Raw genomic sequence first — 27,937 nt, forward strand, 5'->3', positions numbered from 1 at the left:
AATTCGAGAAAACAGAGCTCTTCTTCACTGGCCTCCACGTTCACCTGACATAACGCAATGCCATTGGGGCTTTATAAAAGATAGTGACTACATTCCGCCACGACTTAATGATTTGCCAGAGTTGAGACAAAGAATTAAAGAGGTACATTCATTCCGGTTAGAATTGGAATTCAGGTTGTATGTGTACCGTATAAGTAAAGGTGCACATATCTATTGAACTTTTGTAAGAAAATGTAGGTTAGTTTGCCTTCAATATGATGTATGATTTGATTTAAATGATATAAATTTAACTGTTATAGTATAAGAATGAAATTGGAACAGTCTTTTATGGCCACTCCGTATACTATAATACGCCCATATACGAAAGACATACTCTGTATTTCGTAAATGTAGAAGTTCTTAACCATAGCCATGTGTTGTACAACTAGTTTCAAAAGGAATACTGAGAGATGTACGTGGCGCTCTGTGGCGGGCAGCAGCGGGACTTCGAGTGGGACTCGAGGACGCAGGGGCTGGTGCACAGCGCCTTCTTCTACGGCTTCACGGCGAGCCAGGCGCCCGGCGGGTGGTTGGCCGGCCGGGTGGGCGGCTCCAAGCTGTTCGGCCTCGCCATCGGCGGCGCCTCCCTTCTCTCGCTGATGACCCCCAGCGTGGCCCGCGCCGGGGTGCGGCCCCTGCTCGCCACCCGCGCCCTGGAGGGACTCGCGGCGGTACTGTCCACGTCCGACCCACTCGCGTCCCTGCGGCACACCATGCCTACACACGTCCCTGCTACACTCCATGTCTCACACACGTCCCTGCAACACTCCATGTCTCACACACGTCCCTGCTACACTCCATGTCTCACACACGTCCCTGCTACACTCCATGTCTCACACACACACATCCCTGCGGCACACCATGCCTCACACACGTCCCTGCTACACTCCATGTCACACACACGTCCCTGCTACACTCCATGCCTCACACACGTCCCTGCTACACACCATGCCTCACATACATCCCTGCTACACTCCATGCCTCACACACGTCCCTGCTACACTCCATGCCTCACACACGTCCCTGCTACACTCCATGTCTCACACACCTCCCTGCTACACACCATACTTCACACACATCCCTGCGGCACACCATGCCTCACACACGTCCCTGCTACACTCCATGTCTCACACACATCCCTGCTACACACCATGCCTCACACATGTCCCTGCTACACTCCATGCCTCACACACGTCCCTGCTACACTCCATGCCTCACACATGTCCCTGCTACACTCCATGTCTCACACACGTCCCTGCTACACTCCATGTCTCACACACGTCCCTGCTACACTCCATGTCTCACACACGCCCCTGCTACACTCCATGTCTCACACACGTCCCTGCTACACTCCATGTCTCACACACGTCCCTGCTACACACCATGTCTCACACACGTCCCTGCTACACTCCATGCCTCACACACGTCCCTGCTACACTCCATGCCTCACACATGTCCCTGCTACACTCCATGTCTCACACACGTCCCTGCTACACTCCATGTCTCACACACGTCCCTGCTACACTCCATGTCTCACACACGCCCCTGCTACACACCATGCCTCACACACGTCCCTGCTACACACAACAGGAAATATGTTGCACACATGTGTCTCTAACAAGAGTTCATATAATTTAGTTTATAGTGTCCGTTGTTCTCACTCTCATAGATCGTAGAAGAATTGATAAAAATTATAGTTTATTATTACGAATATTTAATCCAGGAAAAAGTACCACGGCTTAGCTTTATGGTTGGTGTAAAGGTATTCGCCCCACAGTTAGGACACTTTTTGTAAAGGTATTAACCTTTTCTTACTTTCTGTACTGTAAACATAACCTTAAAATAACAAACAAAATTGTGCTCTGATATTTCGACTTGAGTAAGTTATACTAGCTACAATGAAAATCATAGCTTTCTCCAAACAAGCATAAATGAAATATTATTTTATTAATTAATAAGTTTTCATAACTACTCCAATAATATTTAAAATAAATATACATTATTAACTTCCATGTTGCCAGTAAGTTGCACACACGGTAAATCTGTATTGTACGGATTAGCGCCAAAAAAAATCGTACAAATATGAAATAACTTTCATTATATGCTATCTTACGTCCTCTTTTCAGAACCGCCTGCGGAGATAAAAAATTCCAATTACTTTTGGAGATATCGAATTTTTTAATATTAATTTTTTGGCGATTTTTTTTTAAAAAAATTTTAAAAATCCGAAAATACCTTTATTCTGTGCTCTTTAACTTCCTCTTTTCATTAAACCCGGCGGAGATCAGAAATTCCAAATACTTTAGGAGATATGGAATTTTTTAATTTTCATGTTGTGCACTGATGCGGCGTTCAGAGGGAAGCCTACGATTCACACATCTTTCTGGACATACCCGAATACTCACGTTGGCAAGCCTTCTTTTCTTAAAATTAGCTAGAAGTAATTAAAAATACTTTAAAACACTGTGGATGGTTGGTTATATTAGGTAAGTATAGCTACATTAAAAAAACTGTAAAATCATTTTATGGTTGCTTAGCAAATAACTTTTTAATATGTAGCTATCCAGCGCTAGGAAACCGTTTACATGATTTCACAGTATTTTTAATGTAGCTATCCTAACCAAATCAACCATCCACAATGTTTTGAAGTATTTATAATGTAGCTAACATAACCTAATTGACCATTAGTTTTCATGAGTTGCATATTTATTTACAATAAACAAAAAAAAACCGAAGATGCACGATCGGGCGTTCGCCTCTCGTCTGTTGAAAGAACGCTTGCCAACGTGAGTATTCGGGTATGTCCAGAAAGATGAGTGAATCGTAGGCTTCCCGCGTTCACAATTGTTGCTTGTTTACAAGTATTATTTTTTTTTTTCCGCGACGTAGTTGAACGACTACATCACGTAAAATGAAAATTACGTGAGTTCCTACTGTTCATCCTTTTTCCCGGTTTGTTAGGTCAGGTCAGCTACATTATAAATACTTTAAAACTAAACAACCATTAAAATTAATTTTTATTATTTTTAATGTCCGTTCAGTTTCAAAGTATTTATACTGTAGCTGACCTGACCTAATCTACCTTTGTCCCGTTTTGTTAGGTCAGGCCAGTTACATTATAAATACTTAAAACTATACAAGTAAAATTAATTGATATTATTTTTAATTTCCGTTTATTTTGAAGTATTTATCATGTAACTAACCTTACCTAATGGAAAATTTCTGTTAGTTAGGCATTCACGCACACACGGCAAAATATAAAATGGCGTCTGTTGAATGATTACATAGGGCTTGTATTTCAAAATAAGAACGGCGATATCTCCAAAAGTAATTGGAATTTTTAATCTCCGCAGGCGGTTTTGAAAAGAGGACGTAAAAGAGCATATACTGAAAGTTATTTCATATTTGTACGATTTTTTTTGGCGCTAATCCGTACAATACAGATTTACCGCACACACTTTATCAAAAGTTTTTAGATGCGTAATTTTTGCCAAACAAAATTAAATTATAAATCTCAGGGTATTTTTAGCCAGCTCACTCAATCGGTAGAGTTTGAAATTCCACCTATCTGAACTACTGAACTTGGTAGTTGTGTAAAAGAAATTATGAAGTTTTGTAAATTGAAACACAATTAGTTTATTAATAATTTTCCAAATGCAAGACGTTTTTAGCAGCAACACACGTCTTTAATAAACTAAATAAACAGTATAGAGTCACTTCAAAGTTATGATGTAGCCACACCTGAACAGAAGCATTAGTAACGTCTGACCAAATATTCGTGAATAATTTAATTCACGAATGAAAATGATTATTTCCAGACGTATTATTATTCAATCTTCTTCACACACAGTTCCACGAGACGTAGCAAGCAATAAAACTGACGAAATCACCAAATTTCGTCGCACACATTTGCGTCTCGTGACGCCATCGTCACTAGGCTTTAACACACTTTTTTCGTTCTTTTCTCGCCTCGGCCAAACACAATTCAGAAAATTAGCGTTACTTAATTAATAGCCAATCAAATTGTAATTTTTAAAAATGTTAATTGTTGTCTCTGGGCGTCCTAGCCGCGTCGACTGTTTATTTTGGTAGTTGTCCCGGCAACGCACGAAAATAAATACCGGCCTATAGTACCAACATACAAATAAACAAATACCGCACACGCAGTTGAGGCGGTGAAAAACGTAAACAAACAAAGAAAAATATTACTCTGTACTGTGTATCAGTATTTAGTACATTGGGTCGGTAGAGAAATGATAAGAGATTCCGTTCTCATTTTACCACTGGGTATAGACTGTGACGTGTATATGTAACGATTAATTAAATTATAATGTTTGTCTTTGAATTACGTTAATTAGTTCTCAATATTCACAATGTTTTCATTCGTATATACAATAAAAGAACATTAGCTTAGGAGATTATCTCTTACGACGGGAATTGGGATCAGTTTTTACTCACGCCATATATGCACTCCTAATTACATATCTTTCCAGATATGCCCTTCCAGTAACACATATAATTATTATTACGTCGATTTAAAATATTCTTACACTCGGATAACCTATTTTAGCTCGAAGATTGATGACTATCAAAGGGATTAATCCCCTGGCGATTTCAATACCGCCGCCACAATTACATAACTCCCTTTCATTAAGAAGTTCTAAAAACTATTAACTTTTGTAACTTGGCCTCCTATTGGCCGGAACAATATAACAGTTAACGGAAATTTACACATTAAAATAATTACCGACTTTCAACAAAACGTCTGAAGATACCAAAATACGTTAAAATTAAAATAATAATTTTCAACAATGAACACACTGTTATATAAATTACGTGGAAAAAGTTTCTTATGCAGTTAAAGTCAATTGTGCCGAAGACGGGTCTAGCCTATTGTTGCTCAAATGTCAGTTCGTGCTACGTCATAGAGTGTAGCGCACGTAGATACGCCAAAATATAACTATAGAGCGTGCGTAACGGATAAATAAACCAATAACACTAAATATAATTAAAATGTTATTTTAAATAATAATAAGTCACTTTCTGTGCGCGGAATCGATAGTCATGTAACAGCACACTGGATTATGTGACTCTTTTAAAAATTTGTTTGTACGATGCACCTTGTTGAGTCAGAGGGCCGGTTGCACCAATAACTGTTCGGATCCGAGATCGTAAGATCTTTGTTTCAGTGTGATCTCAAGTCGAATCTAAGATCCAGTGCATATGTGTTGCACCAAAGTGAACTTACGAGTTCAGACATTCGATCTCACGATCTAAGTTTAGGTTGGTAAAGATCGATTGTAAAATGAAAGCAAGTTTTCTATTGGCTACTGAATTCCGTCTAGTCACAGAGAATTTTCTTTAGCATGTTTGAAGTTCTTGCTGTAAATGTTGGCATCGTGATATACTGATATTTACATACAAGCCTATTTGTTTACTGATTACAAACTTGTGGCAGGTTGCGAGTTGACTGTAGAGGTGTAAAAGTAACGAAAAAAAGCGTACCCGTATGTATTCGTTACTATAACAATTAGTACTCGTTACTATCGTATCGTTACGTTACTCTTTACTTCTGATACCGCATAACAAGCTATGTTATGTTGCAGCAACGAATCGAGTCGTATTGCGTACGCGTACAGTATGACGTCGCGTAAATAATAATAAATAGAATATAAACAATTAACAATATTTGATAATTAACAGTTTTTGTTAACCAAGAAACAATTAAATCTGATTAGAGAGGTTTTATTATATTATCTCTTTTAAGATAAAAAAACCCGTGAAAATATGCGATAATAAAAAAAACAAAAACATACATATTTCTAATTTGTAAAAAATACTTTCTTATAAATAGTAAAAAACTTGGACCACGAATTCCCAAATTATACTTTACTTAATAAACAAACATCGTTCTTTGTAACGTAAATTCGTCGAATATGCGCGCGGATGCGTAAAACATACGAAAAATGCGAGTAACGAGATGCCGCCGTGTGTAAGGTTTCGTTACGTACTTGTTACTAGATGGCGCACCCGTTACTCAGTACCGAATACATACGGTTTGCTACAGCTCTAGTTGACTGGGTTACACGCGAGTACACATGACGATGGAAAAGAAAATTTCAGTATCTAAAAAAAGTTTTTTTCTCTGAAAAAGAAAAAAATCATCCTTGTCGATTTGGTGCAAGAAAGACAGGATATTTTAGAGTATAAGGAAACTGATGGCGTGTTTTGTAAGCAGAAGGAAGAAGCTTGGCAAGAATTGGCATTATATTTTAAATAACATTATGATGACAATTACCGTACTTCGGGCATACCTAAAAACATATCGGCCTAAATTTCCTGTAAACTATTGTAACCTATCAAAATATCAATTGTAAACAAACCAGTATCTATGCAAACACGACTACAAAACACAACAAACCAACGAAAAATACACAAGATCTCGGATCCAACTGCTCTGAACCATCAATTTCGGTGGTTCAAACAGAGGTTCACCTCAATCCTCTGTTAGAAGGTGAACTCGAATGGTGCAATCCGTTTGTGTGACTATCCTGGTTCATTACCTCGTATGATCTCGGATCGACCAGCGATCTTCAATGGTGCAACCGGCCCTTTTAGTGTTTGAATCTAGGTGCTCGTAGGCTAATTGCCATATCCAGTGCCTTGAACTTTTGGCGGCCATATTTCTTTCAGATAGTTTTTCTTAGCTCTCCAAGACCTGAAATTAACATTATTTGCTAAGTACAAAATGTTAGTTTTCAGTATATTTGTTTTGAATAATCGCATATCCTCAGGAAGGTTATGTAATAAAGTAAATATCTAGTATTATAAAATGAGATAAAGCAATTTTGGAACATTTTTCTTGTACCTGAATCAAGGAGATATATATCTATTTATTTATTCATTTATATTAAGATATATTTATATGACTGTGGTTATGGAGTAAAATTTTCTGTCTGAGAATTTTGTCCAGAGATCATATGATTAATCAGAATAAAACTATTATTGAATTTAATTTACTTGTCTTGTTGATGTTCTGCCACCTTCAAAAATGTTCAACATTTAGGTTATTTTCCTTTTTATGTTTTTCTAATATGCAGGTTAGGCCCCATCTGGGCAAGCAAGTTTACCTTGTGTATGTAAACCTCGGAAAATAGAGTATTACTTGCAGTAGGGATTTGGGACCAGATGTGACCGGCCTCAGTGTCTGTTGCACAATACTTGAAATGTAATGAAATTAACTACATACTGGACCAATGGTAGAGGTTTAAAACCACACGTTAGGTGACTGATGACACATCATTTTATTTTTTAGTTTAACACTTTAAACTGGTAGACTTTTTGTGTGGCCGAACTGAAACAAAATGAAATATATATATATATATATATATATATATATATATATATATAGTGCATACTTTTTGTACTATTAGCTGGCAAAGTTGAATTTTTCACATTTTTGTGCAGTATGGATAATGAGAACTAAATTGAATAAATAACTGAAACATTTGGGTTTAAAGGCAATGCACGTGATATGGTTTACAATTTATTTCAGAAACATTTAAAATCATAAAAATTCTGATTTAAAAGGCCAATTAAAATTAAATATTTAGTTTTCTGAAAGAAATTAGACCATATCACACAGCAGTCAGTAAAAATTTACTTTAAACATAAAAATTTCCAGTTATATATTCCATTTCATTATTCTTATCCATACTGCACAAAAACATTAAAAATGCCACTTGGAAAGCTAATTATGCAAAAAGGAAGCATATGTATATATTTTTCATTTCGTGAAAGAGTAGTATAGGAATGGGGCTTCTGGGACATGGCTTCTGGCTGTGGTGCTTGGTGCCGAGCCACATCTCTGACGTCACGTCTATCTGTGACGTCACGGCGGCCATCTTGGACTCAAAATTCCTCAAAATTACTCAAAATTGACTCAAAATTCCTCAAAATTGACTCAAAATGACTCAAAATTTCCCGTTTTAAGAAAAAAATTCCCGTTTTCGAGGGAAAAATTCCCGTTTTGATGGAAAATTAGGATTTCGAAAAACCACAAATGTCTTTTGCCTTAGAAAGAACACAAATTCCTAAAACTGGCTTAAGCATCCTTAACTCAAGCCAGCGTTAAGCCATTTATAGGATTATGACGTCACCGTTGCAATTTTCGTTACGTCCGCCATCTTGAAAATCCACAATTTTTATGTTAGAAAATCGGGAAAATTTTTAAAAATCATTAAAAAATTATTTAATCAAATTAAAAAAATATTAAAAACCACTGTTGCAGTTATCGTTACGGTTGCCATCTTGGATTATATAAATGTTACATATTTCGTTACACCCGCCATCTTGGTTGAGTACCATGTCATTCTTACACTTTACGTTACGACCACCATATTGGATCCTATTAATGTTGCAATTATCGTTATGGTCGCCATCTTTAAATTTGGACGCCATCTTGGAAATCCGTAGTTTTTATGTTAGAAAATCGGGAAAAATTCCAAAATTCATCAAAAAATTAATGTATTTAAATTCTGTATGATTATATCGATGTACGTCCTTGGTTAGATTCCCGACGAGAGTAAACGGTCGATCCTTCCTCCATGAAAGCTACCTAGACTGATCTACCACCACCAGTACCAAGGTTTATATCATCAACTGGTATGACATCATGTCCACCATCTTGTCTTCATCCGCTGGAGTCCACCATCTTGTTTTCGTCTGCTAGAGTGTGCAGATACCATGTAGTATAATTATCTGGTCACCATACTTTTGTCCTCAACTGTTGACATTGATCATTGACCTTGGCCTTTGACCTTGACCTTGAAATTTGACCTTGACCTTGAAATTTGACCTTGACCTTGAAATTTGACCTTGACCTTGAAATTTGACCTTGACCTTGAAATTTGACCTTGACCTTGAAATTTGACTTTGTCCTTGAAATTTGACTTTGTCCTTGTCGACCATCATGGATCCGACATTTTATGTTCAGTACATGCTACCAGGAGCTACCACCTGCCAGAGTACTCCATCTTGTGTGTGTACTTGTATTATGGAGTACATTTCCATCTGGTTAATTTTATTCTAACCCGCTACAGTGCAGTAATCATTTATTACCGAGGTGCCCCCGCCATCTTGAAATTCGACCGCCATCTTGAAATTCGACCGCCATCTTGAAATCATGTAATAATGTAGCTAGAAAAGCGGGAAAAAATCCATAATTCATTAAATAAATCACTCATTATCTTACATATTGATTCGATCCGCTCCCGTCCTTGGTTCGATACCCGATCGATGCAATAATGTTTAATTTTATGAAAAAATAATAATTTCAATATACCATGTTCATCATTCTTAAAGAGACTTTAAAACCTCTACTAACATCATCCTATTAGACATCAAGACCACCATATTGGAAATTCATAATTGTAATGTTAGAGATTCGTGAAAATATTCAAAATTCATTAAATAAATTTGTAATCTATATACTGATTGATTAAATCGACTAAGGTCCTTGGTTCGATCCCTGGCCGATACAAATCAACTTTAATTTTAAAAAAGTACCAGAAAAGTGTAAGGTTCGAGAAATAAAACACCTCAAAGTCTTTTACAAACATAATATTTATTACACAATTTCTATCCTACTACAGAATCACTTGCGAAAGCCAGCAATCTTATAAAAATTTAGCCCTGCATAGACGTGCATCGACTACTTCTTAGCTCCAAATGGCTACAAATGCTTCAAAAGGCTCCAAATGCTCCAACAGCTCCAAAAAAAGGCTCCAAATGCTCCAATAACCACCAAATGCTTAACACAGCTCCAAATGGCTCCAAATGCTCCAAACGGCCTCCAAATGCTTGACAGCCTCCAAATGCTTGACTGCTCCAAACGGCTCCAAATGCTCCAAATGTCTCCAAATTGCTTCAAATGCTCCAAACGGCTCCAAATGCTCCAAATTGCTCCAAATGTTCCAAACGGCTCCAAATGCTCCAAATGCTCCAAATGTTCCAAACAGCTCCAAATGCTCCAAACGGCTCCAAAAGCTCCAAATGTCTCCAAATGCACCAAACGGCTCCAAATGCTCCAAATGTCTTCAAAAGGCTCCAAATGCTCCAAACGGCTCCAAATTGCTCCAAATGCTCCAAACGGCTCCAAATGCTCCAAATTGCTCCAAATGCTCCAAACGGCTCCAAATGCTCCAAACGGCTCCAAATGTCTCCAAAAGGCTCCAAATGCTCCAAACGGCTCCAAATGCTCCAAATGCTCCAAATGTCTCCAAAAGGCTCCAAATGCTTCAAAAGGCTCCAATTGCTCCAAACGGCCTCCAAATGCTCCAAATGGATCCAAATGCTCCAAATGGCTCCAAATGCTCCAAATGGCTCCAACAGCTACAAAAGGCTCCAAATGCTTCAAAAGGCTCCAATTGTTCCAAGAGCTCCATCTTCAATTGATTCCAACTGATTCCAATTACTTTTCTTATCGAACTTGGCATGGTTACTAACATGTCTTTATTAGTATACATTTTGACTGGCAGTGGTAACGTATTTTGCACCTTTAAGTTATAAGTTTTATTTAGAAATCAGATTTCGATAAATGGTAGATACCATTTGGAAAGAAAATATATTAATTTATCTTCAAGTTTATACACATTTAATTTAAGCCATTATTGTATGTAGCCAGCTTCCCTCGGTTCTTTGAGTATGAAGGATATTTCTTTAATGTTCGAATAGTTTCCTGCACAAAGCGATCCATGTAGTAGTCGTAGCCTGTCAACCAATATGTTAGGATCTTCCCATGAGGTATAATCAAACTCTTCTGCTGCGTTCATCATCCTTGCATGTTTATAATAAATATTATTATCTCTGGTGTCTACCGTTTTAACACCAACCTCAAGGTCACTTTCGTCATCGTGACAGTGATTATCACAAGCTTGATCAGGATAATTTATTTTATTACGACGTTTCCATCGTTTTGGTCTCAAACCACCATCACAGTCTTCGCTCTTGCATGCTTTTGGTGCTTCAGCACAGTACTCAATCATGTCAGCCTTAGATGTGTCAGCACAGTCTTCGTTCACGCCAGCTTCTGATGTGTCACCACAGTCTTCAATCATGTCAGCACCACAAACTTGATCAGGATAATTTATTTTATTACGTCGTTTCCATCGTTTTGGTCTCAGACCGCCATCACAGTCTTCGATCTTGCCTGCTTTAGGTGCTTCAGTACAGTACTCAATCATGTCAGCCTTAGATGTGTCAGCACAGTCTTCGTTCACGCCAGCTTCTAATGTCTCACCACAGTCTTCAATCATGTCAGCACCACAAACTTGATCAGGATAATTTATTTTATTACGTCGTTTCCGTCGTTTTGGTCTCAGACCGCCATCACAGTCTTCGATCTTACCTGCTTTAGGTGCTTCAGTACAGTACTCAATCATGTCAGCCTCAGATGTGTCACCACAATCTTCAATCATGCACGCTTCAGATGATTCATCATAGTCTTCGACCTTGTAAGCTTCAGATGGTTCTCCATCTTTCTCATTTTCATGGAGACGACTAGATATTGGAGTAAATATATTTTCATTTCTAATGTGGTTACAACTTCCTTCGTTTGTTTTAGATTTTAAATTATTATCTTGATCTAGATCAGTAATTTTAGCATTAGCTTTTTCGCCTTCGTTCCTCTTCCGCGATGTTGTAGCCCAGTCTTCGTTATCTTTATTCATCTTAATTGTACAGGTCTTGTAATGTCTATCCAAGTAATATCTTCTACCAAAGGATTTCTGACACTGACTGCAATGAAATGGTTTTTGACAAGGACCCAAATTACACTCGCTTCTCTCATGTCGTTTAGCATTCTTTCTCAAGGTAAACACCTTGCTACAGTATCTACAGTGATGACGTTTCGATACAGCGTCAGATCCTAAATCGGAATTCATATTAGTTACCGAGACTAATGCCAGATGCAAACTAAGAGTTTTAAATTAGATATATTACTTAAATAGAATTTTTTAATTATTTCATCAGCGAGAATTAATTTATCTCATTCAAAGGTACTTTTTGCAAGTAGTTCTGCTTTTCAACAACAGATGTCGCCACATGTTACTTGCAGGTAAATAATATTTAGTTCTTTTATGCGGGATGCGGGATGCTCACTAACGATCGAAATAGAACGATGGCTTCGCTAGACTCCAAGGAGAAGGAAGTTCGTCCATCCTGTTAGTGCTTCTTAGATTTCTCAGAAATTATTTGACTGAGTAATGATAATTTTTTATTTTTAATTTCCGCCTGATAAAAATATTACAAGTAATGATTGAGTAGCAGAAGTTCACTAATTATATGCAACCTTGAATAAAAAATGACATGCTTCATTAAGTAAAAAAATCCTTCATGCAGAGATAAATTCCTCATCAGTAACCAGAAGCACTCGGAGAAAACCATCAGATGTATAGTCAGGAATAATCAGAAGCACCCAGTGAAAACCATCAAAATATTGTCAAGAATAATCAGGAGCACACGGAGAAATCCACCATAATACTGTCAAGAATAAACGGGAGCACACGGAGAAAACCGCCATAATATTGACAAGAATAATCGGAAGCACACGGAGAAAACCGCCACAAGTTTTCTTTGATATCATAAAATTTCAGGAAAAAATAATAAAAAATAAAAATAAATTAATAAAAGATTTAAAAAAATATAATAAAAAATACATAAAATTCCGGCTTGTACTAGAACTATATCTTTGCTCAACAATGAGAAGTTCACAAGCTAGCAGAATCTGTTTATGTATTTTTTATTTTATTTTTTTAAATTTTTTATTAATTTATTTTTATTTTTTATTATTTTTTCCTGAAAATTTATGATATCAAAGAAAACTTGTGGCGGTTTTCTCCGTGTGCTTCCGATTATTCTTGTCAATATTATGGCGGTTTTCTCCGTGTGCTCCCGTTTATTCTTGACAGTATTATGGTGGATTTCTCCGTGTGCTCCTGATTATTCTTGACAATATTTTGATGGTTTTCACTGGGTGCTTCTGATTATTCCTGACTATACATCTGATGGTTTTCTCCGAGTGCTTCTGGTTACTGATGAGGAATTTATCTCTGCATGAAGGATTTTTTTACTTAATGAAGCATGTCATTTTTATTCAAGGTTGCATATAATTAGTGAACTTCTGCTACTCAATCATTACTTGTAATATTTTTATCAGGCGGAAATTAAAAATAAAAAATTATCATTACTCAGTCAAATAATTTCTGAGAAATCTAAGAAGCACTAACAGGATGGACGAACTTCCTTCTCCTTGGAGTCTAGCGAAGCCATCGTTCTATTTCGATCGTTAGTGAGCATCCCGCATCCCGCATAAAAGAACTAAATATTATTTACCTGCAAGTAACATGTGGCGACATCTGTTGTTGAAAAGCAGAACTACTTGCAAAAAGTACCTTTGAATGAGATAAATTAATTCTCGCTGATGAAATAATTAAAAAATTCTATTTAAGTAATATATCTAATTTAAAACTCTTAGTTTGCATCTGGCATTAGTCTCGGTAACTAATATGAATTCCGATTTAGGATCTGACGCTGTATCGAAACGTCATCACTGTAGATACTGTAGCAAGGTGTTTACCTTGAGAAAGAATGCTAAACGACATGAGAGAAGCGAGTGTAATTTGGGTCCTTGTCAAAAACCATTTCATTGCAGTCAGTGTCAGAAATCCTTTGGTAGAAGATATTACTTGGATAGACATTACAAGACCTGTACAATTAAGATGAATAAAGATAACGAAGACTGGGCTACAACATCGCGGAAGAGGAACGAAGGCGAAAAAGCTAATGCTAAAATTACTGATCTAGATCAAGATAATAATTTAAAATCTAAAACAAACGAAGGAAGTTGTAACCACATTAGAAATGAAAATATATTTACTCCAATATCTAGTCGTCTCCATGAAAATGAGAAAGATGGAGAACCATCTGAAGCTTACAAGGTCGAAGACTATGATGAATCATCTGAAGCGTGCATGATTGAAGATTGTGGTGACACATCTGAGGCTGACATGATTGAGTACTGTACTGAAGCACCTAAAGCAGGTAAGATCGAAGACTGTGATGGCGGTCTGAGACCAAAACGACGGAAACGACGTAATAAAATAAATTATCCTGATCAAGTTTGTGGTGCTGACATGATTGAAGACTGTGGTGACACATTAGAAGCTGGCGTGAACGAAGACTGTGCTGACACATCTAAGGCTGACATGATTGAGTACTGTACTGAAGCACCTAAAGCAGGCAAGATCGAAGACTGTGATGGCGGTCTGAGACCAAAACGATGGAAACGACGTAATAAAATAAATTATCCTGATCAAGTTTGTGGTGCTGACATGATTGAAGACTGTGGTGACACATCAGAAGCTGGCGTGAACGAAGACTGTGCTGACACATCTAAGGCTGACATGATTGAGTACTGTGCTGAAGCACCAAAAGCATGCAAGAGCGAAGACTGTGATGGTGGTTTGAGACCAAAACGATGGAAACGTCGTAATAAAATAAATTATCCTGATCAAGCTTGTGATAATCACTGTCACGATGACGAAAGTGACCTTGAGGTTGGTGTTAAAACGGTAGACACCAGAGATAATAATATTTATTATAAACATGCAAGGATGATGAACGCAGCAGAAGAGTTTGATTATACCTCATGGGAAGATCCTAACATATTGGTTGACAGGCTACGACTACTACATGGATCGCTTTGTGCAGGAAACTATTCGAACATTAAAGAAATATCCTTCATACTCAAAGAACTGAGGGAAGCTGGCTACATACAATAATGGCTTAAATTAAATGTGTATAAACTTGAAGATAAATTAATATATTTTCTTTCCAAATGGTATCTACCATTTATCGAAATCTGATTTCTAAATAAAACTTATAACTTAAAGGTGCAAAATACGTTACCACTGCCAGTCAAAATGTATACTAATAAAGACATGTTAGTAACCATGCCAAGTTCGATAAGAAAAGTAATTGGAATCAGTTGGAATCAATTGAAGATGGAGCTCTTGGAACAATTGGAGCCTTATGAAGCATTTGGAGCCTTTTGTAGCTGTTGGAGCCATTTGGAGCATTTTGAGCCATTTGGAGCATTTGGATCCATTTGGAGCATTTGGAGGCCGTTTGGAGCAATTGGAGCCTTTTGAAGCATTTGGAGCCTTTTGGAGACATTTGGAGCATTTGGAGCCGTTTGGAGCATTTGGAGCCTTTTGGAGACATTTGGAGACATTTGGAGCCGTTTGGAGCATTTGGAGCCGTTTGGAGCATTTGGAGCAATTTGGAGCATTTGGAGCCGTTTGGAGCATTTGGAGCAATTTGGAGCCGTTTGGAGCATTTGGAGCCTTTTGAAGACATTTGGAGCCGTTTGGTGCATTTGGAGACATTTGGAGCTTTTGGAGCCGTTTGGAGCATTTGGAGCATTTGGAGCCGTTTGGAACATTTGGAGCAATTTGGAGCCGTTTGGAGCATTTGAAGCAATTTGGAGACATTTGGAGCATTTGGAACCGTTTGGAGCAGTCAAGCATTTGGAGGCTGTCAAGCATTTGGAGGGCGTTTGGAGCATTTGGAGCCATTTGGAGCTGTGTTAAGCATTTGGTGGTTATTGGAGCATTTGGAGCCTTTTTTTGGAGCTGTTGGAGCATTTGGAGCCTTTTGAAGCATTTGTAGCCATTTGGAGCTAAGAAGTAGTCGATGCACGTCTATGCAGGGCTAAATGTTTATAAGATTGCTGGCTTTCGCAAGTGATTCTGTAGTAGGATAGAAATTGTGTAATAAATATTATGTTTGTAAAAGACTTTGAGGTGTTTTATTTCTCGAACCTTACACTTTTCTGGTACTTTTTTAAAATTAAAGTTGATTTGTATCGGCCAGGGATCGAACCAAGGACCTTAGTCGATTTAATCAATCAGTATATAGATTACAAATTTATTTAATGAATTTTGAACTTTTTCACGAATCTCTAACATTACAATTATGAATTTCCAATATGGTGGTCTTGATGTCTGATAGGATGATGTTAGTAGAGGTTTTAAAGTCTCTTTAAGAATGATGAACATGGTATATTGAAATTATTATTTTTTCATAAAATTAAACATTATTGCATCGATCGGGTATCGAACCAAGGACGGGAGCGGATCGAATCAATATGTAAGATAATGAGTGATTTATTTAATGAATTTTGGATTTTTTCCCGCTTTTCTAGCTACATTATTACATGATTTCAAGATGGCGGTCGAATTTCAAGATGGCGGGGGCACCTCGGTAATAAATGATTACTGCACTGTAGCGGGTTAGAATAAAATTAACCAGATGGAAATGTACTCCATAATACAAGTACACACACAAGATGGAGTACTCTGGCAGGTGGTAGCTCCTGGTAGCATGTACTGAACATAAAATGTCGGATCCATGATGGTCGACAAGGACAAAGTCAAATTTCAAGGACAAAGTCAAATTTCAAGGTCAAGGTCAAATTTCAAGGTCAAGGTCAAATTTCAAGGTCAAGGTCAAATTTCAAGGTCAAGGTCAAATTTCAAGGTCAAGGTCAAATTTCAAGGTCAAGGTCAAATTTCAAGGTCAAGGTCAAAGGCCAAGGTCAATGATCAATGTCAACAGTTGAGGACAAAAGTATGGTGACCAGATAATTATACTACATGGTATCGGCACACTCTAGCAGACGAAAACAAGATGGTGGACTCCAGCGGATGAAGACAAGATGGTGGACATGATGTCATACCAGTTGATGATATAAACCTTGGTACTGGTGGTGGTAGATCAGTCTAGGTAGCTTTCATGGAGGAAGGATCGACCGTTTACTCTCGTCGGGAATCTAACCAAGGACGTACATCGATATAATCATACAGAATTTAAATACATTAATTTTTTGATGAATTTTGGAATTTTTCCCGATTTTCTAACATAAAAACTACGGATTTCCAAGATGGCGTCCAAATTTAAAGATGGCGACCATAACGATAATTGCAACATTAATAGGATCCAATATGGTGGTCGTAACGTAAAGTGTAAGAATGACATGGTACTCAACCAAGATGGCGGGTGTAACGAAATATGTAACATTTATATAATCCAAGATGGCAACCGTAACGATAACTGCAACAGTGGTTTTTAATATTTTTTTAATTTGATTAAATAATTTTTTAATGATTTTTAAAATTTTTCCCGATTTTCTAACATAAAAATTGTGGATTTTCAAGATGGCGGACGTAACGAAAATTGCAACGGTGACGTCATAATCCTATAAATGGCTTAACGCTGGCTTGAGTTAAGGATGCTTAAGCCAGTTTTAGGAATTTGTGTTCTTTCTAAGGCAAAAGACATTTGTGGTTTTTCGAAATCCTAATTTTCCATCGAAACGGGAATTTTTCCCTCGAAAACGGGAATTTTTTTCTTAAAACGGGAAATTTTGAGTCATTTTGAGTCAATTTTGAGGAATTTTGAGTCAATTTTGAGGAATTTTGAGGAATTTTGAGTCCAAGATGGCCGCCGTGACGTCACAGATAGACGTGACGTCAGAGATGTGGCTCGGCACCAAGCACCACAGCCAGAAGCCATGTCCCAGAAGCCCCATTCCTATACTACTTGAAAGTCAGGCCATTCAAAAAGTCGGCAGGTTTAACCATGGGGAAAGTACATATAAAATAATGGCCTAGGCGGAACATACACTCTTAAGGCCTCCACACATGATTAGTTTGAACTGTCAGTAAAAAATGAAGAGTCGGAACTGTCGTGTGTGGACAGATCAGTTGGAACTGGTGGACTGACGAACTGATGGCTTTCCATCAAATCCTACTGCGCTAAAGACCCGCAGTCCGAACTGCCGTGTGTGGGATCAGCACCCCGCCAGTCCCAACTGTCAGTCCAAACAAACAGTCCATTAGCTTATTGTCTTGGCAGACATTCTTTTTTTTGTACCCTTTGGATCAGTTCTATTTTTACCTTTCTTAAAAAAATAAAAGAGCTACTGCAGTTGCAACATCTAAAGTTTCTTCCATTTTCCTCGATGAAAAGATACAAGCAGCCACAAGGCTGATCGTGTGAGGGGAAGACAGCTCGGACTGAGGACCCGAGCACCGCCGGAGTGGTTGTGCCGTGCGCAGGGAGTGGCGCACCCCTCGCTGGACGCGCTGTGGCCGCTGTGGGCGCCGCCGCTGGAGCGCGGGCGACTGGTGTCCTTCGCCGTGGCGGGCTATGGCGCCGGCATGGTGGCGGCCCTGCTGCCCTCCGGCTATGTGGCAGCGCGCTTCGGCTGGCCCTGGGTCTTCTACCTGTCGGGTAAGCAACCACCACACCCTCACTCACCCGGCATGGAGGACCACTAGACTGCAGGAATGTAACTAGTCCACCATCCACTCCCCCCACCAGGGCTCGGCTCTACTGCTCGTCTCTCACCGCGCACCTCTGTCCCAGCACTGACCACACGGTTTGTGAAGTAATAGATGGGATGAATTAGTTTTAAAACCTGGCAACACTGTATACTGTTTCCAACGCGGTCGTCCGCCGCTCATACAACACCGTCCCGGACGCTCCGGTCCTCGATGCCACGGGGTCACTCACCCTCGCAGGTCAATCTCCTCGTTCATACACCAATCAGCCCCGCTGTAGAAAGATCTCGTAGCCCTTCGAAGTGTCATCAGTATCTCCGACTTAACACTAGAAGTGGCGAGGACAATGCCTTTATAGTTACGCCACTTTACGCAGACGGAGCTGCAGGAAGAACCGAGAGAGGCAGAGAGCCACCGCTGCTAATCGGATCAGGCGTGTAGCGGTAATGTAGGGACGAGCACTACCTGCAGGCCTGACTGGCCAGTCTCTTCGCCAGTGTCCTCGTAACATTATCATGAAAACAAAAACTGCCAATAATCTAATTGAAAAGTGTTATTTTCTTTAACTTTGTGAAAGTTTAACGACTGAAAACGAAACGAATGTAATAAAAAGAACACCGTGGGCTTCTATGCACAAAACGTTTGCATCTTTAACAGATTTCGAAACACTTCTCTTCAAATATGGCCGCTGGAAATGCAAGAAAAAACGCAAGAAATTTGGGGTAGTTCAACAAAACATGAATTGGGTTAATATGCCTCGCGTAGTTTATAAACCGGTATTCTAAAATACGGTTGCTGAACATTCTGCGTTTTGTGTTCTTGGGTTCTTGCGTATTTTACAAACAAAACCTTTAATACTTCCCTTTTAGATTTAGCCACCGAAGTAAAAAAAAATAAAAATCACTGCCGTGAATTGGCAGCGAATCTGGGTGTGTCGGTCCTGCATGCGGATACGAAATCCAGGACATCCGTGCTCACTTCTGTTTCCCTGAACCACTCCAGGCACGTGATGTGGGTGGTTCCTTGAGCAGGCCAGGACAGGGTCCCGCTGCTCCCGTGATGCAGACTGTTTCCGGAGGCGCCCCAATAACAACCAATGCGAGGTTTGCCCCAAAATGGCAAACCCAAATTCTACAGCACAAACTACAGGATATAGGTTTCATTGAATTATTTTATGAAATCAAAAATTAAAATTTGGCGATATTCATTAACGAAGCTATTTTTCAAATAAATAAATAACACGAGTTGGTAGAAAAGAAAAGATTAGAAATGAACATACAGAAACATTCAATAAAGCTTCAAATCTAGTTAAATATTTATAAACAAAAGTTTCAATTCGTTTGCTTGTTTGTTTGTTTCTGATTCAAATCTTAAGTTTTATTCCGAACTCGATGAAAAATTTTTCTCTTGACCTTCGAAACACGAGAAAGTTCAATAAGAGAGATTTCGAGAAAACCATACCTTAAATAAGAATTTTTATAATTCTTGGTGAAATTTCTCTATTACATTGTTTTATTTTATTTTTCTATGGGAGGTGCGTTAGTGGCATTTGCAGTGATGTTTACGAGTGTGTCATGCATACGGACTGCCATAGCGAAGTACGGGCACTTCAGCTAGTAAATGCACACTTGCGCACTTGCACACTTGCATATGTGCACACTCGCATACCTGCACACTTACACTTGCGTACTTGCCAATTCGCAAACTTGCGCAGTAACATCATTTAGTGCTCGCATATCTAATGCGACTTCCAACAAGGTTGCGTTAAACGTTTAACGCTACAATGGAGAATAACGCTACCATGGAGAATTATTTGCATGCAATTAAAAACTATTTTTTAATGATGCCAAAGAAGTATAACTTCTCACACGCGTACCTAAGTACGCCCACCCATTTTTTTTTATTGCGACCTCAGCCAATGAGAATAATGTTTCCTATACGATAGCTAATAATATAACCAGCAAGGAGTTTGACCTCAGTAGCGCGCTGATCGCTGTGGTGGCACGTGTGCCCTGCAGGCTCGCTGGGGCTGCTGTGGTCCGTGCTGTGGTGGCTGTGCGCGCGCAGCAGGCCCGGGCTCTGCGGGGGCATCTCCCCGGAGGAGCTGGCCTACATCACCGAGTCCCTCGGCCACTCCAGGGGCGCGCCCCAGGTCTGCCCCACTGCTGCCTCCACACCCTAGCATGCATGTTGTACAGGGCCGGCGCGTCCATATAGGCGAACTAGGCAACCGCCCAGGGCGCCAAGTAGCTGGGGGCGGCGCAGCACGACACATAACAGCTCATATCATATGTCTAACGATTATTGAAACTAGATGAAAATGGATTTTTTTAACAGTTTGGAATGTAATTATTTAAAGTCCACGGTGACCTGTTTATGATTTGTAATAAGTAAAAAAGTAAAAAAAAAATACGAGCCTGTTTACATTTGATTGTTGACAAATTCTTAGGCTTACATGATGTATTTTGAGGCAAGTAAAATTTTTTTTGGGGTGTCCGGCCCGGGGGGGGGGGGGGGGCATTAAGGTTTTTCGCCTAGGGCGCCAATTTACCTTGCACCGGAACTGATGTTATGTTATGTTATGTTGGCGTAGTGAAAAAAAAAAAGTTGTCTGTAAAGTCGGTTTACGGACGATAGTTTAACGTGACAACTTCATAAAACATTGAAGAAATGATTGCATACTTTTATGAATAAAATTGAATCATTTTTATTTTAACAATAAAAGAATAAATACTTGCAATTATACTAGTATAGTCCGGTCGATATACAAAGGTCCGTGCGTTTTTCTAGGGGACCTTTTTTTTATGATTGGAAATCATTTTCGGAATGCCAAGGATGAAATTTAGCGTGGGAGTCACCTTTGTAATTTTGGCATTTGGCCGCCATTTTGAAAAACAGAAACTAGTGTATGCTATATGAGCTTTTCAGGTTAATACACCACAGCCTGTGCATTTTTAAACAGGACATTTATATTTCGATTGAATTTCATTATTAACATTTAGAGAATGAAATTTAGCATGGGAGTCACATTTGTAATTTTGGCATTTGGCCGCCATTTTGAAAAACAGAAACTTGTGTATGCTATATGAGCTTTTCAGGTTAATACACCACAGCCCGTGCATTTTTAACAGGACTTTTTTTTACATATGGAAACGTCTTGAATGTAACAGCACACATAGTTAATGTTCACTGTACATGAAAATCATCTCACTGATCTTCTACTGAATCACTATACTCTTCATCTGTATCGCTGGTTTACACTGATGAGTCATACAGAATTCCACTGACTTGCTCCTTTTCATCTTCTAATTCATTACCACACTCCTATGAAAGGGTTTCATTGGATTGAGGCAATTGGGTTACAAATGGAAGTGCGGGTATGGTGTGTGTGACAGGTCGCAATCCATCTTTGTGCCTTTCCCACCCGATGTTAGTAGGGGGCAACTGCTTTAGAAGTCTCGCATTCTTGTATTCATAAGCTTGCAAATGACTTCGGAGACAGTGTTGTCTAAATGAGTCCTCGTCTGGAGGCAACCTGGCAGAATCATAATGTCGTAACTGCCTCCATTTTCGTTCTCGTGCTTCACGCAATCGTTGACTCACAGAGTCATTGTAGATAATCCTAATCGTTAACAACTCCAGTTGAATGAACATTTCATGGGATAGTTCTTTGCCGACTCCTAGTTGTAGTACTGTCTGTAGGTATGTCAGATTGTTTGATTGGAGAATGCGTTTCATTGCTGTCACTTTGCCACAGCCAAAGAAACCTTCTACCGTGTCACAACCGGTAAATGTGTAGAGACCAAGAGCAGCACATGCTTTTCTTTTTTAGAGAACAATGAGCGACAGATGTAGAATTCTGCAGAACTTCCCGATTTCATTTTATACATGTACATATCCTGCTCGGTTATGTGACTGATGTATGAAGCAATAACCCATACGTCTGTGTCTTAGAAATCAAGTACAATTGGATGAGGATCATCTAATTGTGCTGCTTGGAAGAACGCCCTGATATCTGCTTCACATGGCAGTGGTGCTTCGAATCGGGGATCACATTCGTTGGATGTGAGATCATAGCAGAGAAGATCTTTCGTGTAATACCAGTTAGTATTGTGCTTATAGGATTGCCACTCATTGAGAAGGAAGTGTTGAAGTCTTAGTTTATTTGCAGGCTTTGAGAGAAATGAACGCCATGCACTTCCTGTAGCAATTTGCTTGTCAGCAATGCGGTAAATGTTCGGCACGAACCCATACGATTGCATACGACGTTTTTGCTCAAGATATTTAGTACTGTCAATCAATGTTTCTTCGTTGTAAATATCATTGACTATGTTAAATGCTACTGCTTCAGGATGGCGACTTAGTATGAAGTTGTAGAGGTTGTAGGCATAAAGACTCCAAGTCTTGCAAGATGGTATCTTGTTCCAGGCCATTCCGAGATCTACGATAGCATGGTAAAGCAGTGGTGCCATCACAGGGTGAAGATCTAGTAATGTCATGAATTTTGACTTAACTGGTTTATGGAAAATACCATTAGCTGTAAACAATGATAAACACACAGTTGTTATTCTATACTGCATGATATCAAGTAGTGTCATGGTCGCAGTTTCTCCACTTGTTAACAAATCGACAACTTGCTTTGTTGCAGCATGATCTACCAATGTCCTCAGTGTTTGCCTGCTCTTTGCAGTGGAGACAGTCTTCGTCGCAAATGTTTGGCTTTTCCTCTTTGTAATCGAGTTGTGGAGTGATGTAGTTTCTGAAGATAGTCGGTTCAATATTGCTTCTGCCAAGGCATTTCGCTCATCATGAGCTGTGTCCAAACTTTTCCCTATGTGTTCTGGTGCTGGCTGTCCAGTGCAAAGTGAGCGTAGAGTTGGCCGACTTAGGTCCCATGGGTTCGCATCCCATTCCTCTAGAGCAAGTTTCACTTCGTGAATCACTCGCAAGTCTTTCTTCATCCTCGATGGACCCAATTATGGGTGGCTGTAAAGAGGCTTCTTCATATCTATGGCTTCTTGCAATTGCTCTCTTAAGTACAACACAGCAGGCCTTCTTAAAATTTTAATAGCAATCACGGAGAGATTCTTGGAAAATCCAACCCAGCCACCACTTCTGCGGTTCTTGGATTGTTTGTTCATAGTCATTTCAATGACCTGGTCAGGAGGCAATTTGCTGTAACTCTTGCCAGTCAATGAAAATGAGTATATTGAAGCCATATGTTTCTTCTCATTATCTGCCAAGTTGGACATTCGCCAATAATAGAGAGAGAGGAAGCGAAGGTAATTTATGTTTCCATATGATGCTAGTAGAGGAAGCATTCTACAACAACTATTTAAGTAGTCATCAAAATTTACTCCACTACATAGACAATGGTAGTGCTGAAAACAGACTTCCACATCAATAATATAAGAAAGCCAAAATTTTGCCATATCTGAGTTACTCTCAAAGATGTTTTGAAACATCAATTGCACGAATTCATTAAATGAGTGTGATGCAACAAATTCATCAAATTCTTTTTCTGTTGAAATATCCACCACCTTTTCTAAGCCTTCAAATATATCTGGGTGATTTTCAATGTAACTTTGTGTAAGCATATGTATTAAAGCTTCTGCTATCAATTTGTGCAGACACAGTGCCCTGTTGTAATGTTTCCCCGATAATGCTTGACTTAAACTTCCTACAGCTACAACACCTGCAGCAACAGCTAATTCTTCGATACCACTTCCAGAATATCTTTTTCCTACAGCAATAAGGTATGACAATTCTGTGTGAAATCCACCTAACACACCCTTTACGAGAGACCACCTATCCTCATCCTCGTATAGACATTCTTCAATATATTTATATATTGCTTGGTCACCAACAAGTTGAATAAGAGGCATTTTTTTGTGTTTGGCAACTCGTTGGCACCAATTCAACACATCTTTGACAACTTCCTTACCTGGTGGCTGTGAATAAGATTTGACATTATATGTTTCCCACTTGTCTGTATCACTTGAAAGGTGACATTGGTAACCAGTATATGAACTGTCATATAGTATATACTGGTTTCTTTTTTTACATTAATAGCAAGTAAATGCTAAAATTAAACAAATGTTTACCATGCTAACTACATTATATAATGTAATGAATGGAATGGAATTATTAAAAAAAGCCCCGACCTAAAAAAAGGTTAGTTTGGTGAAATACCAAGAATTATCATGTAAAAGACACTGGTTTTTGTTTTTTTCAAAATGGCGGTCAAATGCCAAAATTTCAAAAATGGCTCCCATGCTTAAATTCCTCTTTGGCATACCAAAAATGGATTGTAATAATAAAAAAAAGGTCCCCCTTTAAAAACGCACGGACTTCAATAATTTCTACTGGACTAGTAATCAGATTTTTAAAATGCAAGAATAATTAACCTTTATTGCCTAAATTTTTGTTGTAATAAGCAATGAAAACCACATTAACTTTTCACTTCACTATATAAACAGTCGAGTGGAAGAGAGATAGATGCGGCGCAAGCGTACAATGAGCGTAACGGGACACTTTTTCGTGCGTGCAGCCGGCGTTCATCGATTTATTAGACGTTGTCACGTCAAAACTAACTTTTATTGTGCATGGAAATACCTAATAAATAAAAATAAAATAATAATAATAAAATGACTGAAGTGATATTATATATACGGTTGGTAAAGTACATACAAATTCAATCAAATTTTTTTTAAAAAATTAACACTCCGTATTGAATATTAATATAAACATGCGTATAAAGATTAATTATTTAATTTATTAAAATAATATATACAAATTTGAATTTGAATTGTTGCATGCTGCGCGCGCATGGTAAAAATTCACTCTCGTAATTTTTTTCTTCATAACTGGCCTAAAGAAGTCTAACTTCACGATGCTAGAGCAGACAGTATTTAGCACACACTGCAAACTGCGCGTGCACGGACTATAGCGCTGCTGGCAAGGACACACTGATGAGGAGGGGGGGGGGGGAACCGGTAGTCATTCAAAAGACAGCCTCGCCACGTGGGAAACCTAAACCAATAGGGTGACGTGGGAGGAGGAGGGGGAAGAGCGGTGAATGGGCAACGAAACCAGACGTGCATACCTACCGGAAGTTGACCCCGTAGGTCTTGGTAAACGGAGATTGCGTTACGAGCATATTTAAATAATCTATGAATTTGTTGTGTTTCCAGGGTGTGTTTGAAAAGCAATATTCGTGCACGCTCGATGACGTCAATAAGTAACGGCTTGAATACGAGTTCCGCCTTAAATAAGTCTGTAAAGTGATTAGCGGGCAGTTACTGCAACAAAGAGGCGAAGACTGTACTATGACGTGACACGGGGGGAGAAAATGAAATAAAGAGGGTATTTGCAAGACTTGGGGAAAATAGGGTAAAACTATAGATGTAAAAAATATACGGTACGTAAATGTAATTGTTTTTATCGCGGAAAAGAAAATATTTTAAGAAAGCATGGAGATATGCCATTTACAACATACCAGTCTGTCTGGGATTATATGACTTGTATAGGTGTGTGTGTGTGTGTGTGTGTGCGTGTGCGTGTGTGTGTGTGCGTGTGTGTGTGGAGTGTGTGCGTGTGTGTATGTAGACCTATAAATGATGTCTCATGGGCCTTTTATTTTTATGTTTCCCATATCCTCCATGATAGTTTTCCTTAGGACTATATATTTCCACATGGCGATGTTAACATAGTCCATTATACTATTTCTAAATTATATATATCCAATATTTTCGAAATTTAAAAAAATTAATTAATTAATTTTATTTATTTATTCTGGTATGTTTTAAAACAAAACAGGAAGATACTCCGACACTACACTGCAAGGGCGCATATTGGGAGGGGAACGTTGAGAAATGCCGGCCGCAAGGTCGGAATATATCTGCTCCGGTTTCACCTACTCATTCAACCCATCACCGCCCCAAAAACAATAAAAAGAAGTTTGACTGTAAAGTCGGTTCACGGACGATAATTTGACGTGATAACGTCATAAGAAAACATTGATGAAAAATTGCATATTTTTTAATTTTAAATTATTATTCACAGTTTTTGCAAATTTAATTTAAATAATTTGTTTAAATATAATCACGAACAATTAGTTACAGAAATAAACTGAAATAAAATCATTGTCAATAAATTTTTACTTTGAAATGACGAAATTGGACAAATAAATCCAATTTTTTTAAAATTTCTGCTTTCAAAACGCCCGCCTTAACCTGTTTGATATTATGGAATATTTTCTCTCACGGTGGTTGACCGGTTCTTGCACGCTCGGCTCAGGCGGAACGTGACACTTTTTCGTGCGTGCAGCCAGCGTTCATCGATTTATAAGACGTTATCACGTAAAAAAAAAATTGAACTTCAGCAGCTAATCATGCAACAAGTGTGTGAATCCACGTATAATTTTAATTTCGTTAGAGTTGGACTGCGGGAAAAGGCCACAAGCGTGAGTGTGATCGCGGGAGTGTGGTTGTTGCAGGTGGTGGCCTACCCGTGGTGCTCCATAGCCACGTCGGCGCCAGTGTGGGCGGGGGTGGCAGCCATCTTCGTGGGCAGCTGGAACTACTACACGCTGGCGGCCCAGCTGCCCACCTACATGCGAGGTGCCCCGTCCCCCTCCCCCTCCGCCGGGAAGCCTATCATGTACATTCTGTATTGCACAGACCCGAACACTCACGTTGGCAAGCCTTCTTTCCACAGACGAGAGAGCCAAACATTATAAATACTTTAAAACATCGTGCAAGGTTGGTTATATTAGGTAAGTATAGCTACATTAAAAATACTGTAAAATCATTTTATGGTTGCTTAGCAAATAACTTTTTAATGTGCAGCTATCCAGGGCTAGGAAACCGTTTACATGATTTCCACAGTATCTTTAATGTAGCTATCCTAACCAAATCAACCGTCCACAATGTTTTAAAGTATTTATAATGTAGCTAACCTAACCTAATTGACCATTAGTATCCTTTTATCAACACCACCTTATTTATTTACAATGAACAAAAAAAAAAAAAAGAAACCCCGAAGATGCACGATCGGGCGCTTGGCTCTCTCGCCTGTTAGAAGGCTGCCCGTGCAGCTAGCGGCGACAAGAACGCCCCCGTGTGCGCAGACGTGCTGTGCTTCGACCTGGGCCGGGCCGGTGCGCTGGCGGCGGTGCCCTACATGGCGGTGGTGCTGGTGGTACCGGCGGCCGGGCGCGGCGCTGATTGGCTGCTGATCAGGGGCCTCGGCATCACCCAGGCGAGCATCCACCTCTCTCTCTGTATTTAGGGACCGGAACAATTCGCAGGTTCAACGACCTCCAGGATGAACTCCACAGTTCCACGTACACTCGGTCAAAAGCCACCACCCACTCATTGGCTGCTGTCTTGTGAGACGTCCCAACGTAGCAGCCGGTGATTCTATAAAGCTTTGGGTTGGGTGTTTCTCATTGGCCCAGAGTCACCCAGGTGAGTGGTGAGCCAATAGCAGAG

The 27,937-nt window shown here is 39.2% G+C and overlaps 1 protein-coding gene across 1 annotated transcript; it reads left to right on the forward strand.

The window, feature by feature from the left end:
- Window positions 1-443: 443 nt before the first annotated feature.
- LOC134532480 (sialin-like) lies at window positions 444-27,756 on the forward strand. The gene is made up of 5 exons (XM_063368901.1): window positions 444-710; window positions 18,219-18,393; window positions 20,462-20,595; window positions 26,941-27,064; window positions 27,574-27,756. The coding sequence occupies exons 1-5, from the start codon at window positions 450-452 to the stop codon at window positions 27,732-27,734; spliced, it is 855 nt and encodes a 284-aa protein (XP_063224971.1). The 5' UTR covers window positions 444-449; the 3' UTR covers window positions 27,735-27,756.
- The last annotated feature ends 181 nt before the right edge of the window (window positions 27,757-27,937 follow it).

The sequence above is a fragment of the Bacillus rossius genome, chromosome 6 (assembly GCF_032445375.1).
Source record: "Bacillus rossius redtenbacheri isolate Brsri chromosome 6, Brsri_v3, whole genome shotgun sequence".
NCBI classification, from domain to species: Eukaryota; Metazoa; Arthropoda; class Insecta; order Phasmatodea; family Bacillidae; genus Bacillus; species Bacillus rossius.